Here is a 13472-nt window from a genome sequence, read left to right on the forward strand (position 1 = left end):
CAATAGATTTTAAATGAATTAAATTTTTAATAAAATATATTTTAAATGGATTGGATGGAAGGAGAAGTAGGAACAAATTAAGAAATTTAATTTTTTTCCCGCATGGTTTCCTTTAAAATTCTTAATAGGTTTATATTGAGCAATTATTTTATCCTAATTAGATGATATCTGTGCATATGTTTTGTTTGTTTTTATAATTGAAAATTAACGAATAAGGAAAGATGCGCAAAGGAAGAAAATGTCCCCAGCTATCATGAAACACGCAAAAGGAGGTCCGAAAAAAAAAAAAAAAAAAGAGTAGATAAATAATAGATTGCATTTGTTATGAAATTTATGAATGTTTCGTTAAGTTTCTAATAACTACTCAGTTTGATTATTATTAATGTTATAATCCTAAAATTATATGTTTTGAGTTGTTTTTTATATCTATAAATAGAAAATTTTTTCCCTTTAATAATGAAACATAAAAAATTGTATTTGATACTCTATTATTTTTCCTTATTTTTCTTTTTATTATTAACTTTGTTTTATAATATAATTCACTTTATAATTTATTTTGTGTTTTTTCTTTTCACATTTAAAATATTTTATAATAAATTATGTATCTGTTGTAAACTTTTTAAAATCGTTCCGTTATATATAATAATAATAATAATAATAATAATAATAATAATAATATAAACAACAATAAATGACATAACACTTTGATTAAATATACTTTTTTTCTTATTTATTTATTTTATCTTTTAATTTAAAGAACTTCATTTATTTATACTCATTACATCTTTTTCTTTGTTTTCAACCCTTATTTTTCCCTCAATTAATAAAACATTAAATAATAATGATTAATATTGATCCTTAAAGAAAAAGTTCAACCATATAAATTAATAAAGATTAATTATGTTTTTCGTCTCTCAAGTATTGGACGATTTTATTTTTCGTTTTCCATTTAACGTTTGTTCTATTTAGGTCTCTCACATTTTCAAACGGTTGGAATTGGTCTTCATTTTTTTGACGTCGTTAGTTCTTTTTGACACTTGACAAACAGATTGTCATGTCTGGATGAAATTTTTCACTTACAGTCCAATATTTACATCTCCAAAATAATTTGTCTTTATTTTTTACAGTAGTTGCCTTTAGAAGCAACAATCTTTCTTCACAGTCACAGACTTTGGATGATATTTTTGAAGACGACGCACAACTTTGTGAGATTTTCAAACTACTATTCTTCTGCGTACGATGACGACCTTTGTTACCACTTTTCACCACTAAACAACGCACTAAAAACCTGAATGTTGTTGCCAAAGTTTGTCCCGCACCAAGATGATACGCAAAAGTTCCTCGTCACATGGCTCCCCAAACTTGAAATTAAAATTTTAGGGTTTCATAAATTACCCAAGTCCTTCTTTCAAGTTACTCAAAATATTAAAACCACATGTTTAGTGTAACTTAGGACAAAGTTAGCGGAATTCAGACGGAGCAATTTGTTTGTTAGATGTCAAATAAAATAAAACTAAACGGTGTTCAAAAATGAGGACCAATTCCAACTGTTTCAAAACTTGAAGAACCTAACTAGAATAAACGTCATATGAAGGACGAAAAAACAAAATTCCAATATTTGAAGAACGAAAAACATAATTAACCCAATTAATAAATATTACTTATATTTCTTTTAATTGTTGGTTTTAATTTTAACTTTTATTTTCTAAAATTGAAGATAATATTACCTTTTCTTCTGCAATCATAACCTTTATTTAGTTAACACGGAGAGAGGAAAATTAAGTAATTATAATAATAAACAGAAAAAATTGATGGCACGTGAATTAAAATAATAAATAAGAAATATGAAATATGTGTAATAAAGAAGTCACTTAATTTAGTATTAAAAAATAAAATATTTTATTTGTTGTGAATTATGTTTCTTTTAAGAATATTTAATTTGAGTGGTATAAACGCAGCGTTACTCAGCAAAAATAAACATATTAAGATATAAATATCACATTTATCGAATATCTAAAACAGGATATATACCTATTTTAACATCGGAGACAAATGGTGTTCCTAATACCATCAAATATTATACATTACAATATTTTATTTTTATTTATAATTATATATAAGAGAATAAATATATTTGGTGTCTTTTATTCTTTCTAAATTTGACCATCTTAATTATTTTTTTAAATTTAAATAATTATTTAAAATAAAAACTATTTTCCATTTTTATCATTTTAATAATTATTTTTAATTCAAATAATTACTATTATAAAAAATTATTCACTCTTTTATCATTTAATAATTATATTTTCAAATTTAAATAATTATTTATAATATTAGTTATAATATTTTTTATTTCAATAGTTAAAATTTATTTTATCTTTAGTTACATTTAATATTATATACTTTTTATTTTTGTAAATATTAGTTTCCTAATTATTATTTTTAAAATTTAAATAATTTAAAGATATTTCAAAAATCCAACGCATATGGTACTTGCGTTTATTCGGTGTATATAAATGCTTTCTTTTACCTTGATTAACTTCGACCCAATTTTGTTTTAGACTTTTAAACATTAATTCAGTAGTTAAACAACGTTGGAAGACACAAGAGTATTATTACATATGTTAGGTACTTTATCTAACCTAATTAGTCATAGCACAACATTACTTTGCCGATAAAAAGAAAAAAAAAAAACTGGCAGAACATATATGTAAAAGTATTTTTTGGATTTTTCTTATCTATTAGCAACGGATCCTCGTAGATGTTTTAAAATTTTAAATAAAATGTATAAAAAATCTTTAAAACTTACACTCAAATAAAATTTTGATCTTAAGGTATAATTTAAGTATTTATTTTTATATTAATCTCTTCAAAAACAAATTTAATTTCACAAATTTAAATGAAAATATATTTTTATGAATTCAAATAAGTGTTATTAAATCAGGAAATGAATTATTCTTTGATAGCAGCCGGATTATCGAAATACCTCTGTTCAAGATTAAGGTTGGAAGTGATATAAACAAGAGAGGGTGTAATAAATGGTGCAGTGCTTGTTCTAAATTTATTCTCTCTTTTTTCTTAGGATTCCCTTTTCGATATGTATGATTGGTTTTCTTCTCTACTAACCAATTTCTTTTCTTATAATGGTTGCATTAACCGCCTTCTACACACCGGAAAATAGTTCGTTGTTCTTTCTCAAAAGAAAAAATCCGTATGAAAGTGAATATTAAATGAGAAAAATGTTTCAAACTATCACAATTAATTAGTCAATAAGAATGGATAAAAAAATTATATACTTAAATATACATTTCATCTTTATTTTTGTTATTTTTATTTAACCTCATTTTTTTTTGTGTTCAATGAAGTCTTTATTTTCGTCAAATTTTGGTTATTTTGGTTATTTTTGTTAATGGTGTGTAAATAGTTAATGTTTTTGAACAATACATTGTCACGTGTCAACTTTTTTTTTTTAAATTGTCCACGTGTCAAGTCATAATTGTGTCACATGTCAGTTTTGTTGTTGTGTTAATGATTTTTGTTCAATTTAGTCTATATATTCGTTATTTTTATTCATTTTCATCCCAATTTTGATTGAATGTTTTTTTTAATATTTATATTGTAAAGTACCGATACTTCTAAAATTGATATTTAAAAATATTTCAAATATTAAAGTATTTTAGAAAAGTAAACTAATATTTATAAAATTAACATTTAAATATAAAAAAATTAGATTTTAATTTAATATATAAAATGAAATACAAATATTAAATATTTTATATTTAAATGTCAATTTTACAAATGTTAATATATATTTTTAAGAGGGTTAAATATGTTTTTGGTCCCTCAATTTGTAGCGAATTTTGGGATTAGTCACTCTTCGAAACTTTATATTAGTTTAGTCATTCATCTCTATAAATGCGTGAATTTAGTCATTCTTACCAAGTTTTGTTAAATTTATTTGACGTTTTAAGCATATTTCATGGTAATATTTGAATTATTTACATTGTTTGACTCTTCAATGTTAACTCAAATATTATCATAAAATGCATTTAAAATGTTAAATAAACTTAACAAAATTTGGTAAAAATGACTAAATTCTCGCATTTCTAAAGATAAAGGACTAAATTGGTATAAAGTTTTGAAGAATGACTAATCCAAAAGTTCACTGAAACTTGAGAAACCAAAAACATATTTAACCATTTTTAAACACATTTAATAATTATATTTTAATAATTATATTTTATTTAATAATTGAATATAAGAATTATATTCAATTTGTAATTAAATATAATAATTTATAATGATTTTAAAAAATAATTAATAATAATGTTGATAATATATATATATATATATATATATATATATATAATATTTATAAAAAATTAAATTTTGTCTCAACTTTAAAGAGAATTTATTTTTTTTCATTTTAACAAAAATTAGGAATAAATTAAATAAAAATTATAAATATAGGGACTGAATTGAACAAAAATAATGAATATTGAGATTATATTGAACAAAAATAAATAATATAACCACAAACTTACATGTAACACAATTGTTAAGTGACATGTGAATAATTTTTTTAAAATTTTAAAAATAAAATAAAAAATAAAAAATTGAAAAGGTAAAAAAAAAAAGAAATTAGAAATTAACACGTAAAATTTACTATTCAAAAACGTACACACTATTAATAAAAAAAGACTAAATTGATAAAAAATTGACACGAATAAAAACCTAACTAAATATAGAACAAAAAAAAAATTAAATAAAAATAACGAAAATAAGTTCTAAATATATATTAAAACAAAAAAATATAACTTATATGAGTCTTAACTTTGGTGAGACTGTATACGTTAAAAAATAGTTGCAAAATTAAAAATATTAAGCCCAAATAAAAAGAATCTGAAAACACGCGTTCACATTTACTAACCAACCAGAACTTCGTTTGACTTTTCATTTCCTGAATGAATATCAAGCACTGCCAATCTTTGTGGTCTTTCTTTCATTCAACTTTCCGTCACCAAAAAAGAAAAAAAAAATCACTTTCTCTGTATATATATGAGTTAAAAATATCCAATTAATACAAAATAAATAAAGTGTCTTAATTTTTTTCAAAGTTTCCTACTAAATTATAGTATATTAATTATTCTTATAGTATTTATAAGAAAATTACTTAAAGAAGGCATTGTTTGAGAAGGATGGAGTACTATTCCACGTCTCCTAGTTTTTCAACATTTGGCTTCTACAGAATGAAGTGCCATGATTATTAATTGACGCAGCACACATAAACGACCACAACAGCACAAGAATCTGAAACCCTTTCTGCAATATAAAGGTTGTTTCTGTCAAAAACACGACCTTCTTTCTTCTTCCCTCACAAAGTGGGTTGTTGTGTGTGATCATACGAACACACAAACAAACATACACAGATGCAGTGAACAGCATAAAGAAGAAGACACAACATGACCATGGATCGGTTATCTCAGAGCAGTTCAGACTCACCCAACAGAGGCACCAAAGTGTTATCCATAGAGTGTTTGAGGGGAAGTTCCAAAGCCGACGAGTGGACCGGCGACATGCTTCAAACCGGTGACATCGTCGAAGAGCTTCGTATCGGAGACTCCCCTAACGCCCTTATCCGCTTCAAATCGCCCTTCAAAAACGGCAAAACCGCCGTCAACAAAATCCTCCAAGACTCTTACAAGAAGAAAGAAACCTCCATCCTCGTTCGAGTTCGACGTGGACCCCACGACTTCGCCGAGTTGCAGGCCTGTATCGTTCCCAATGATTCCTCCGGGAAGAAGCTCTACGTTCTCCGTTCCATCACCGATCCTAACTACGTCGTTGGCTTCCTTGATCGAACCGAAACCGAGTGTTTCCAACTCCAAGGTACCCTTTTCGTTCACCTTTTTATCATGCTTTTTTTTTTTTTGTTTTTTGGTTTGTTTCTCCTTCTTTGTTACTCACGACATGCCCCGAGGTTGAGTTCGGTTAATCCTAAGTTGTTTTTCGGTTAATGCTGAAAATTCCCACAAGTTGAGAATTTTCACTGACTAAAACTGCAATTTTTAAAAAAATGGAATGAATGGGAAATTAAGTGAGGTGCTTGTTCCCAGGTTCAATTGAATGGATGATGAACAATAGGTAGATGGGTTCATTTATTCATGTACTGTGTTCTGGTAGTGATGGATATTTATGATTTAATATATTAAGGACAAAAAAAAAATGATAGGAGAGAGAGAGGGTGTACGGTGTTATTGTCATATTCTGGTAATGCCGGCAGCGACTGATGGTAAAAAAATTGATCTGGTGTTGAAAAATTTACTTCTAAACTGTTTGATATTTTTACTCAGAGAAACGAAAACTGAAATCTTTACTGCTATTTACAATTTGACACCAACGTAAGTGGCAACTCTTGCCACTTTGATCACACAGATCTATGCCTTTTGGCTTTTGTATTAACTGCGTTTTGGAATGACATGTTCGGTGGAGTGAATATCGATTTAAGATATTTGAGGCATTAACTTCTAATGTGAAAGCTTCAACTTTTGCTAGACTTAGGCACCAAGTTGCGTGACAGACATCACGTCCTTCTGTCAATGATATCGACATTATCATTTTCGTCGTAGATCATTTTAAAACCCGGGTTTTTCACATCTAGAAGTTGTGGTTATTGTACGGAATAGTAGAAAATGCAGATTTTATTCAGATATATGTCTTCATCTAATCTGTTGGCAGTAAATAATTGCACTTTGCAGCTTCGAGGAACACCAGAATGGTAAATGCACTAACTAGGACTCGGTTACAGGATGGATATGTTTCGTATCCATGGGAGAGGAAGATGCAGGAGATGCTGCCAGTTCCAACTTCTAGCAATTTTCTTTCCATATTACTTCTTCCCAAAGTTTCAGATCGAATAGCTTTTCGCTACAATGATGTAGAAGACACGCTAGCCAGGGCAAATACATGGCTGAATGCAGCTCAAGCTTCAGGGGTCCCTATTGTCTTTATGAACGTCCAAACCGAGTCCCTACTTACTAAGGTAAACGATCAATTCCCTCGTTGCAACAAGGTACATTCTGTTGTGGTAACTAGAGTTTCTCTGATTTGTGTGACAGATATCTGGAGAGACAGCTTCTTCCACGGTAAATGCAGGGTCATTATCTGACTTATCTAACCTTGCAAATGTAAGCCTTTATGGCTTTGAGGATTATCACGGAGTAGACATTGGTGTTGTTAGAGCAGTTCGGCTCTGGTATGCTCCAATTGGAGGAGAGTTCACAATTGAGATAAAACTAAAAGAGGATGACACGAAGCTTGGCTTTGGCATTAGTCGAACAGAAGAGGTATTTGATAAATCTTGATAAATCTAGCAAAAGGTGATACACTTAAACAGATTGATGATAATAGTTTTGTATTTGGTGAACAGGGTTTTATTTTCATCTCAACAGTTAGTGATGAGAGCCAAGAAAATGTACCTGCCACACGTTCAGGACTGAGCAATCTGTATAAAGCAGCAACAGATACATCGAGGTTGCTGGTGGTGTCTAGGATTTCAAATCAGAGAGTGCTCCCATGGATGGTATCTTCAACAGGAGCCATTAAGTGTTATGACACTGTTTCATTGAGCCAGAAACTCTCCTTGCATAGACACACCAAAGTTCCTATTCTCCTTCATGTCTTCCTTTGGGACGGAGCATTGGCCTCATCAAGTGTAGCAAGTACAAGATTCAGTAACATGTCTACCTCAGTGTTGCCATTGCCACTGTTACGCCGTCCAAATGAAAACCAAATTTCAGATGCAGGTGGCGGTGTCGGTGGGGATGAATCCCTCTCAGTGCAGCTTGAGAGAGACACGGTTGGGGATCTCTCGTTCAGATTCAACAACTTGGTATGAAATTAACGCATTATAGCAGTATATACATCATAGGAACTTTTTCCATGTGTTTCTATTATGAGCCTTTTTTTACCTTTTGTACATAAAGAATTATGCACATTGTTGCTTCTATATTCGGGCCTTCTGTAGAGTTGAGAGCTTGTTTTTGCTTCATTAGTTTGTTCACAGAAACGGTTAAAGATTCTAGAATTGGTAGTTGAAATCACGGACTTTTTTTTTTTTTTGTCTTTCATATGAATGTGACTGGTTTCTACTAACACATAAATACGAAGGAATTTCTGCACTCTAGCTGGTAATTACGCTCGTAGAGAGTAGCACATAAATACGTGGGATTTCCGAAACAAACAAGCAATTAAGAAAGAAAAGAGAGGATTGGTCTGACGGCGCCTACCTACAAAATGTGTACTCATTGAGATTAATGATATAGTGTGGCAATATCTGATTGTGAGTTTATGGTTGTCAATTGTTATCGTCTTACCCTGTCAATACTTTCTTTGGAGGTTTATTATTCTTCTGATTGTTTTTATGTACAACATATAAAGTAAGAGAATGTTATTTCAAAATTTCAATTTTACTTTTTAAAATATAATTATTTATTAAATTTATAAAAATTAACTATTATTTTATAAGTTTTTTATAAAACGTTCTATCTCAGCTTTTTTTTAATCTATTTATCAACAGTTATTTTTCCACCTTTTTTCATATATTTTATTTTGTTTTAAATAAATATAATTTTATTTTATACATTAACTTAATAACATTACAATATAACTACATACTAATATAATATTATGCATAGTTAAAAAATGTGTACACACAAACACGACAGCATCGCGTCTGTGTTTACACTAGTTATTATTAAACGAATACTTTGAAAAAAAAATCATAACATAATTTGTTAATAACTCATATATAAAAATTAATCTTAAATAATTTACACTACTCATCTCCCAAAAAAAAAAAATATATATATATATATATATATATATAAGTGAATTAGTTTATATTAAGTCTATTGTAAGTAAAATCTAATTGAATATAATCAGATTATATTAATTCAAATTAAATCAGTAAACAACCTAAGCCAGTGAATATTAGTAAGTAACACGATAAGGTAGATCCTTTTACAATCTATTTATCAAAAAGGATAATCTGAAATATATTAAACAAACATTACTTTGCCAACTAAATTATTGAAAAAGAAATCTACTTGCACTTAAATTTCTTAAAAATCAACAAAAAAATATATACCAAATTTTAAAATCAGTATTGCATGCTCAACATTTTATAATATTATCACAAAATTTGAACCCAACGCAATGTAATTAATTTAATATGAAGCGTGAATAATATCTTAGATTCAAGTTGAATAGATATTTTAGTGAAAACATAAACCGGTGTGATCTTAATTACAAATTTTGGAAACCAAAATAATATATTAAAATGTAACGTCCCATTTAATTTAATACGTAAAATTAAAGGAAACGTCACGTGATAAAAGCATAACAACGCGGTCCTGGGGTCCTTAATATCACCCCTACAAAACTAGGCACACCACGATGCCGATAAAGGTGGGATAGCTGTTTAACTAAGAGTTTACAAATCCGGTAACAACAAAATACAGGGGCCATAGCCCTAAATAAACACAAGAGAAGACGTTCGAAAAACTAGCCCGGATGGCTAAGCTGCTAAATCACCGCTCCCTTGCTGACCACGATAACCTCGCCCATCTGCTCCCATCAACCAAGTTGATGATCATCGCAAGGAAAAACGGCCACATACAACACAGACATACAACAAAACGGGTAAGCTAGAGCTAACAACATAAATCATGCAGTCAAACATATTTTCATCATCTCATATCCACATAGCAACCAAACATGTTATGACTCTTCATCCAATACACTACGACTCGACTCGACTCATCCGGATACGTATAACTTGGTCGGATTCAGCGGATGCTTGCACTTGTGTGGGTACCTCTGCTCGAACCTGAGCTGCTCGATCCTGAGCCATGTATTACCAGTGTTGCAATGAATCAAATCTCTCCCACCACAAGGTTAGCCCTTAGTGAGTTTCAGGCCTCCTGCTACTCCCACCACAAGAGTCAGTCCGCTCTAAGTGAGACTGACTGGCTCCTCGGATTGTCAGGATGCAACCTTACCTTGAATCCTTACCTAGTTATACAGATGGGGCACCACCATGAACACCCACTAGCAGGGGCCATGGAATTACGTCCCGACCACTGAAGCGTAACCTCAGAGGTCTCACCGAGAGACCCCAAGGAATTACACGCTGACACGGACCAACATTCATAAAACAACATTAGGAGAATATCGAAAACATATTTATAACCTCATACTCATCCATGAGATCTATTCCTCATACGCCTCACATTTTGAATCCATACCTCTGATCATCACCACCCCGATGAGTCTGGGGCCTAGTCTCATATTCATACCATGTTCCTTTAGTTCCAAACCGTATACTCATTTCACATGCTAAGTCCCCACCACACTCATCATTCATCATTTATGAATCAGGTCATACATACATAGCAACCCATTAGGCATATATTCATACATCAGTACATGCATCTTATCATAGCAGTCATGCCCAAACAAATCCAAGCACAAGAGGACAAAAACGCAATCCAACCCACTCTGTCTCGCCCAAACCCCTCGCTCAGGCTGAAGGGTCTCGCTCAGGCGAGACAGGCTCGCTCAGGCGAGCCCCCCCTTCGCCTAGGCGAGGATTCGAAGAAAACAAGGGCATGGGCAACGCGGGATCTCGCTTAAGCGAGATCCCTCTCGCTTGGGCGAGTTGCCTGCTCGCTCAAAAATTGAGCGAGCCGCCCGGGCGACGTTTCGCGCAAAAAACTTAGGCGAGCTCCCTGTTTCATCTCGCCTAGGCGAGATGGACTCGCTTGGGCGAGATTAACAGGTCTCGCCACTGTTCTTCACTGTACGACCATGATTTTCGGCCAAACATCACATGCAAGGTACTCTCACACACCCAAATGACCGATCCCACCATACATTCAACAAATAATGCACAAACCATTCAAAAAGAGACTCGAAACCATAACCCTAACTTCCCGTACCTGGAATAAGTTAGCAAAGCGCTCCGACACTCCCACGACACCGAACACACGAGCACAACAGCTCAAGGGGCGAATGGAAAACTGAAAGGATAGGGAAACAGGAGCACAATATGGGTTATTTGGAAGCCCTAACGGAAAGAAACGAGAAAGAACCATGGAGACGAGGATGGCTAGCATAGTACTTACGTGGAGTAGAGAAAGCTTCGAACTGGCTCAACGACAGTGGGGGCGGAACCCTAGCAGAAGGGTGACGGCTGCAGCTCCAAGCAAGGACAAAGGTTCTGAAAGTTGTAGGGTACCCCTTAGGTTTAGGGCAGACCTAAGGGTATATGTGTTTGGGCTGGCCTTAGGCCCACTACAAGGACGGCCCACTGACATTAGGGCTGAAAAAGAAAAAAAATAAAGAAAATGGGCCTTACATAAAAAAATATATTTCATTTAGATACCGATACAACAAGAATGAATATATATTTTAATCTAATTATAAGTATAAAAAAAGTTACAAATATTTAGTAGATAAATTATTTTTACTTTTTCAAATTATTTAGATTTATTAATAATTAAATCAAAATTAAAATTTTCAGTTACTTAATTAATTTATGATGTAAATAATCACACTATACCCATTAAATTATTTCTCATTTCTTTTAAAAAAATGTAAGTTTAACTAGGATGTATTTCCTATTTTTGTCAAAGATTAACATAATTCAAATATGGTTGATAAATTTTCTAAATTTAAATAATTGAAAACATGGACAATAAAATACTGGAGTTAAAATTTTAAATTGATTTTCTTTTGAGTTTCAGTAACTTAATAACAAAATTGTTAAATGATAACAAGTGAGTAAGTAGGTAAAAAAATTATTAGAAACTATATTTATAAATTTAACAGTTATTTGAGTTTTATCTTTAAGAAAAATAAATTTTTGAATACTAACAATAATTTTTTTACTATAATAATAAAAATATATTATTATTATATATTATATATTTTAGAGAAACAAAGACATATATTATTATATTATTATATATAAATGAAACATTTTAGTAAGCTAACAAATAATCTGTCAAAAAATAAGCAATATATGAACTTTTAGACACTGATATGCACTTATCAACAACTTGAAAAAATTATGCTCCTGACTCTAGACTGATAATTTATCCCACATTTTCATCTTACAACTAATTTGATTTAAATTAATATTATGTTTAAAGTAGTGTTTAAATACACGGTCTTAAAAAAGCATCACATATTCTAAATCCGGCAGGCCAAGAATTAACTTATTTATTTATTTTTATCTTAATTTTTTTTTAAGATTAAATATCCGTAGAAAGAATATATAAATAGATGGGTAGATATTATAACTTTAACTGCTTCATATATATTTGTTTAATTACAATTCACACCCAAAGATATAAATTGTATTTCTGCTCATAAGAGAGAAAATACATGAATTGAATTCAATAATAATAAAAAAGAAAGACGTGGCATGTAGCCATTGGTTGTTAAGGAGTGTCACGGATCGCTCGCTATCTGTGCCATTGATTGAGGAGTACAACATCCGTGGATTTCCATCTCATGAATTTCACTCTTTGGCGTTTATTTCAAAATTTCGCAAACTTAAAATAACATCACAAAGATTCCCGCTCAACCTTTTTCACAATGCCCTATAAATACTCTCCCCTCACTCAAACAAATTCACCACTTCTCTTCTTCCTTCATTCTAGCTACTAGCATCTCTTTTCCTTTTCTATCAGTTCTTGAAATGGCTCGTACTAAGCAAACTGCAAGGAAGTCTACCGGAGGAAAGGCTCCTAGGAAGCAGCTTGCCACCAAGGCTGCTCGTAAGTCTGCTCCGGCTACTGGTGGTGTTAAGAAACCTCACCGTTTCAGGCCTGGTACGGTGGCTCTGAGAGAGATCCGTAAGTATCAGAAGAGCACTGAGCTTCTGATTAGGAAGCTTCCATTCCAGAGGCTGGTTAGGGAAATTGCTCAGGATTTCAAGACCGATCTTCGTTTTCAGAGCAGTGCTGTGTCCGCTCTCCAGGAAGCTGCTGAGGCTTATCTTGTTGGACTGTTTGAGGATACCAATCTCTGTGCCATTCATGCCAAGAGAGTTACCATTATGCCTAAAGACATTCAGCTTGCACGCAGAATTAGGGGAGAAAGGGCTTAGGGTTTATTAAGATAATGTATAAAAAGGCTTTTTGCTTTCTAGTAGTGTTGGTTTTAATCAGATGCCTCTTTTTCTGTAGTGAGAAACACCTTGTTTCGTTGTGATTTGATTCGATAAATCATTATGTTATGGCCAACGAATTATGTTGAATCTTTCTATGACAATATTTTACTTCTTCATATTTGTTTAATAATCTTTTCCATTTTGTTGGATTTTATATTGAATTTACGGCGTGAATTGTTTTAATATTGTTTTATTCTAAATTTTCTGTGGTTATCTTTTTAATTGCATAGTA

The 13472-nt window shown here is 31.3% G+C and overlaps 2 protein-coding genes and 1 long non-coding RNA gene across 3 annotated transcripts; 2 read left to right on the top strand and 1 right to left on the bottom strand.

Moving 5' to 3' along the window:
* Window positions 1-5189: 5189 nt before the first annotated feature.
* On the top strand, window positions 5190-8129 carry LOC114170450. The gene is made up of 4 exons (XM_028055923.1): window positions 5190-5889; window positions 6759-7042; window positions 7119-7346; window positions 7430-8129. Exons 1-4 carry the CDS (start codon window positions 5463-5465, stop codon window positions 7895-7897), a joined length of 1407 nt encoding a protein of 468 aa, XP_027911724.1. The 5' UTR covers window positions 5190-5462; the 3' UTR covers window positions 7898-8129.
* Window positions 8130-9389: 1260 nt separating this feature from the next.
* Window positions 9390-11308, bottom strand: LOC114168328. The gene is made up of 3 exons (XR_003600660.1): window positions 11187-11308; window positions 11001-11081; window positions 9390-9627 (listed from the first exon to the last, which is right to left on the bottom strand). It is a non-coding gene; the product is annotated as an uncharacterized LOC114168328 (long non-coding RNA).
* Window positions 11309-12685: 1377 nt separating this feature from the next.
* LOC114170620 (histone H3.2) lies at window positions 12686-13365 on the top strand. Its single transcript, XM_028056135.1, has one exon. It carries the CDS (start codon window positions 12767-12769, stop codon window positions 13175-13177), a length of 411 nt encoding a protein of 136 aa, XP_027911936.1. The 5' UTR covers window positions 12686-12766; the 3' UTR covers window positions 13178-13365.
* The last annotated feature ends 107 nt before the right edge of the window (window positions 13366-13472 follow it).

Source organism: Vigna unguiculata, chromosome 11 (assembly GCF_004118075.2).
Source record: "Vigna unguiculata cultivar IT97K-499-35 chromosome 11, ASM411807v1, whole genome shotgun sequence".
Taxonomy (NCBI): Eukaryota; Viridiplantae; Streptophyta; class Magnoliopsida; order Fabales; family Fabaceae; genus Vigna; species Vigna unguiculata.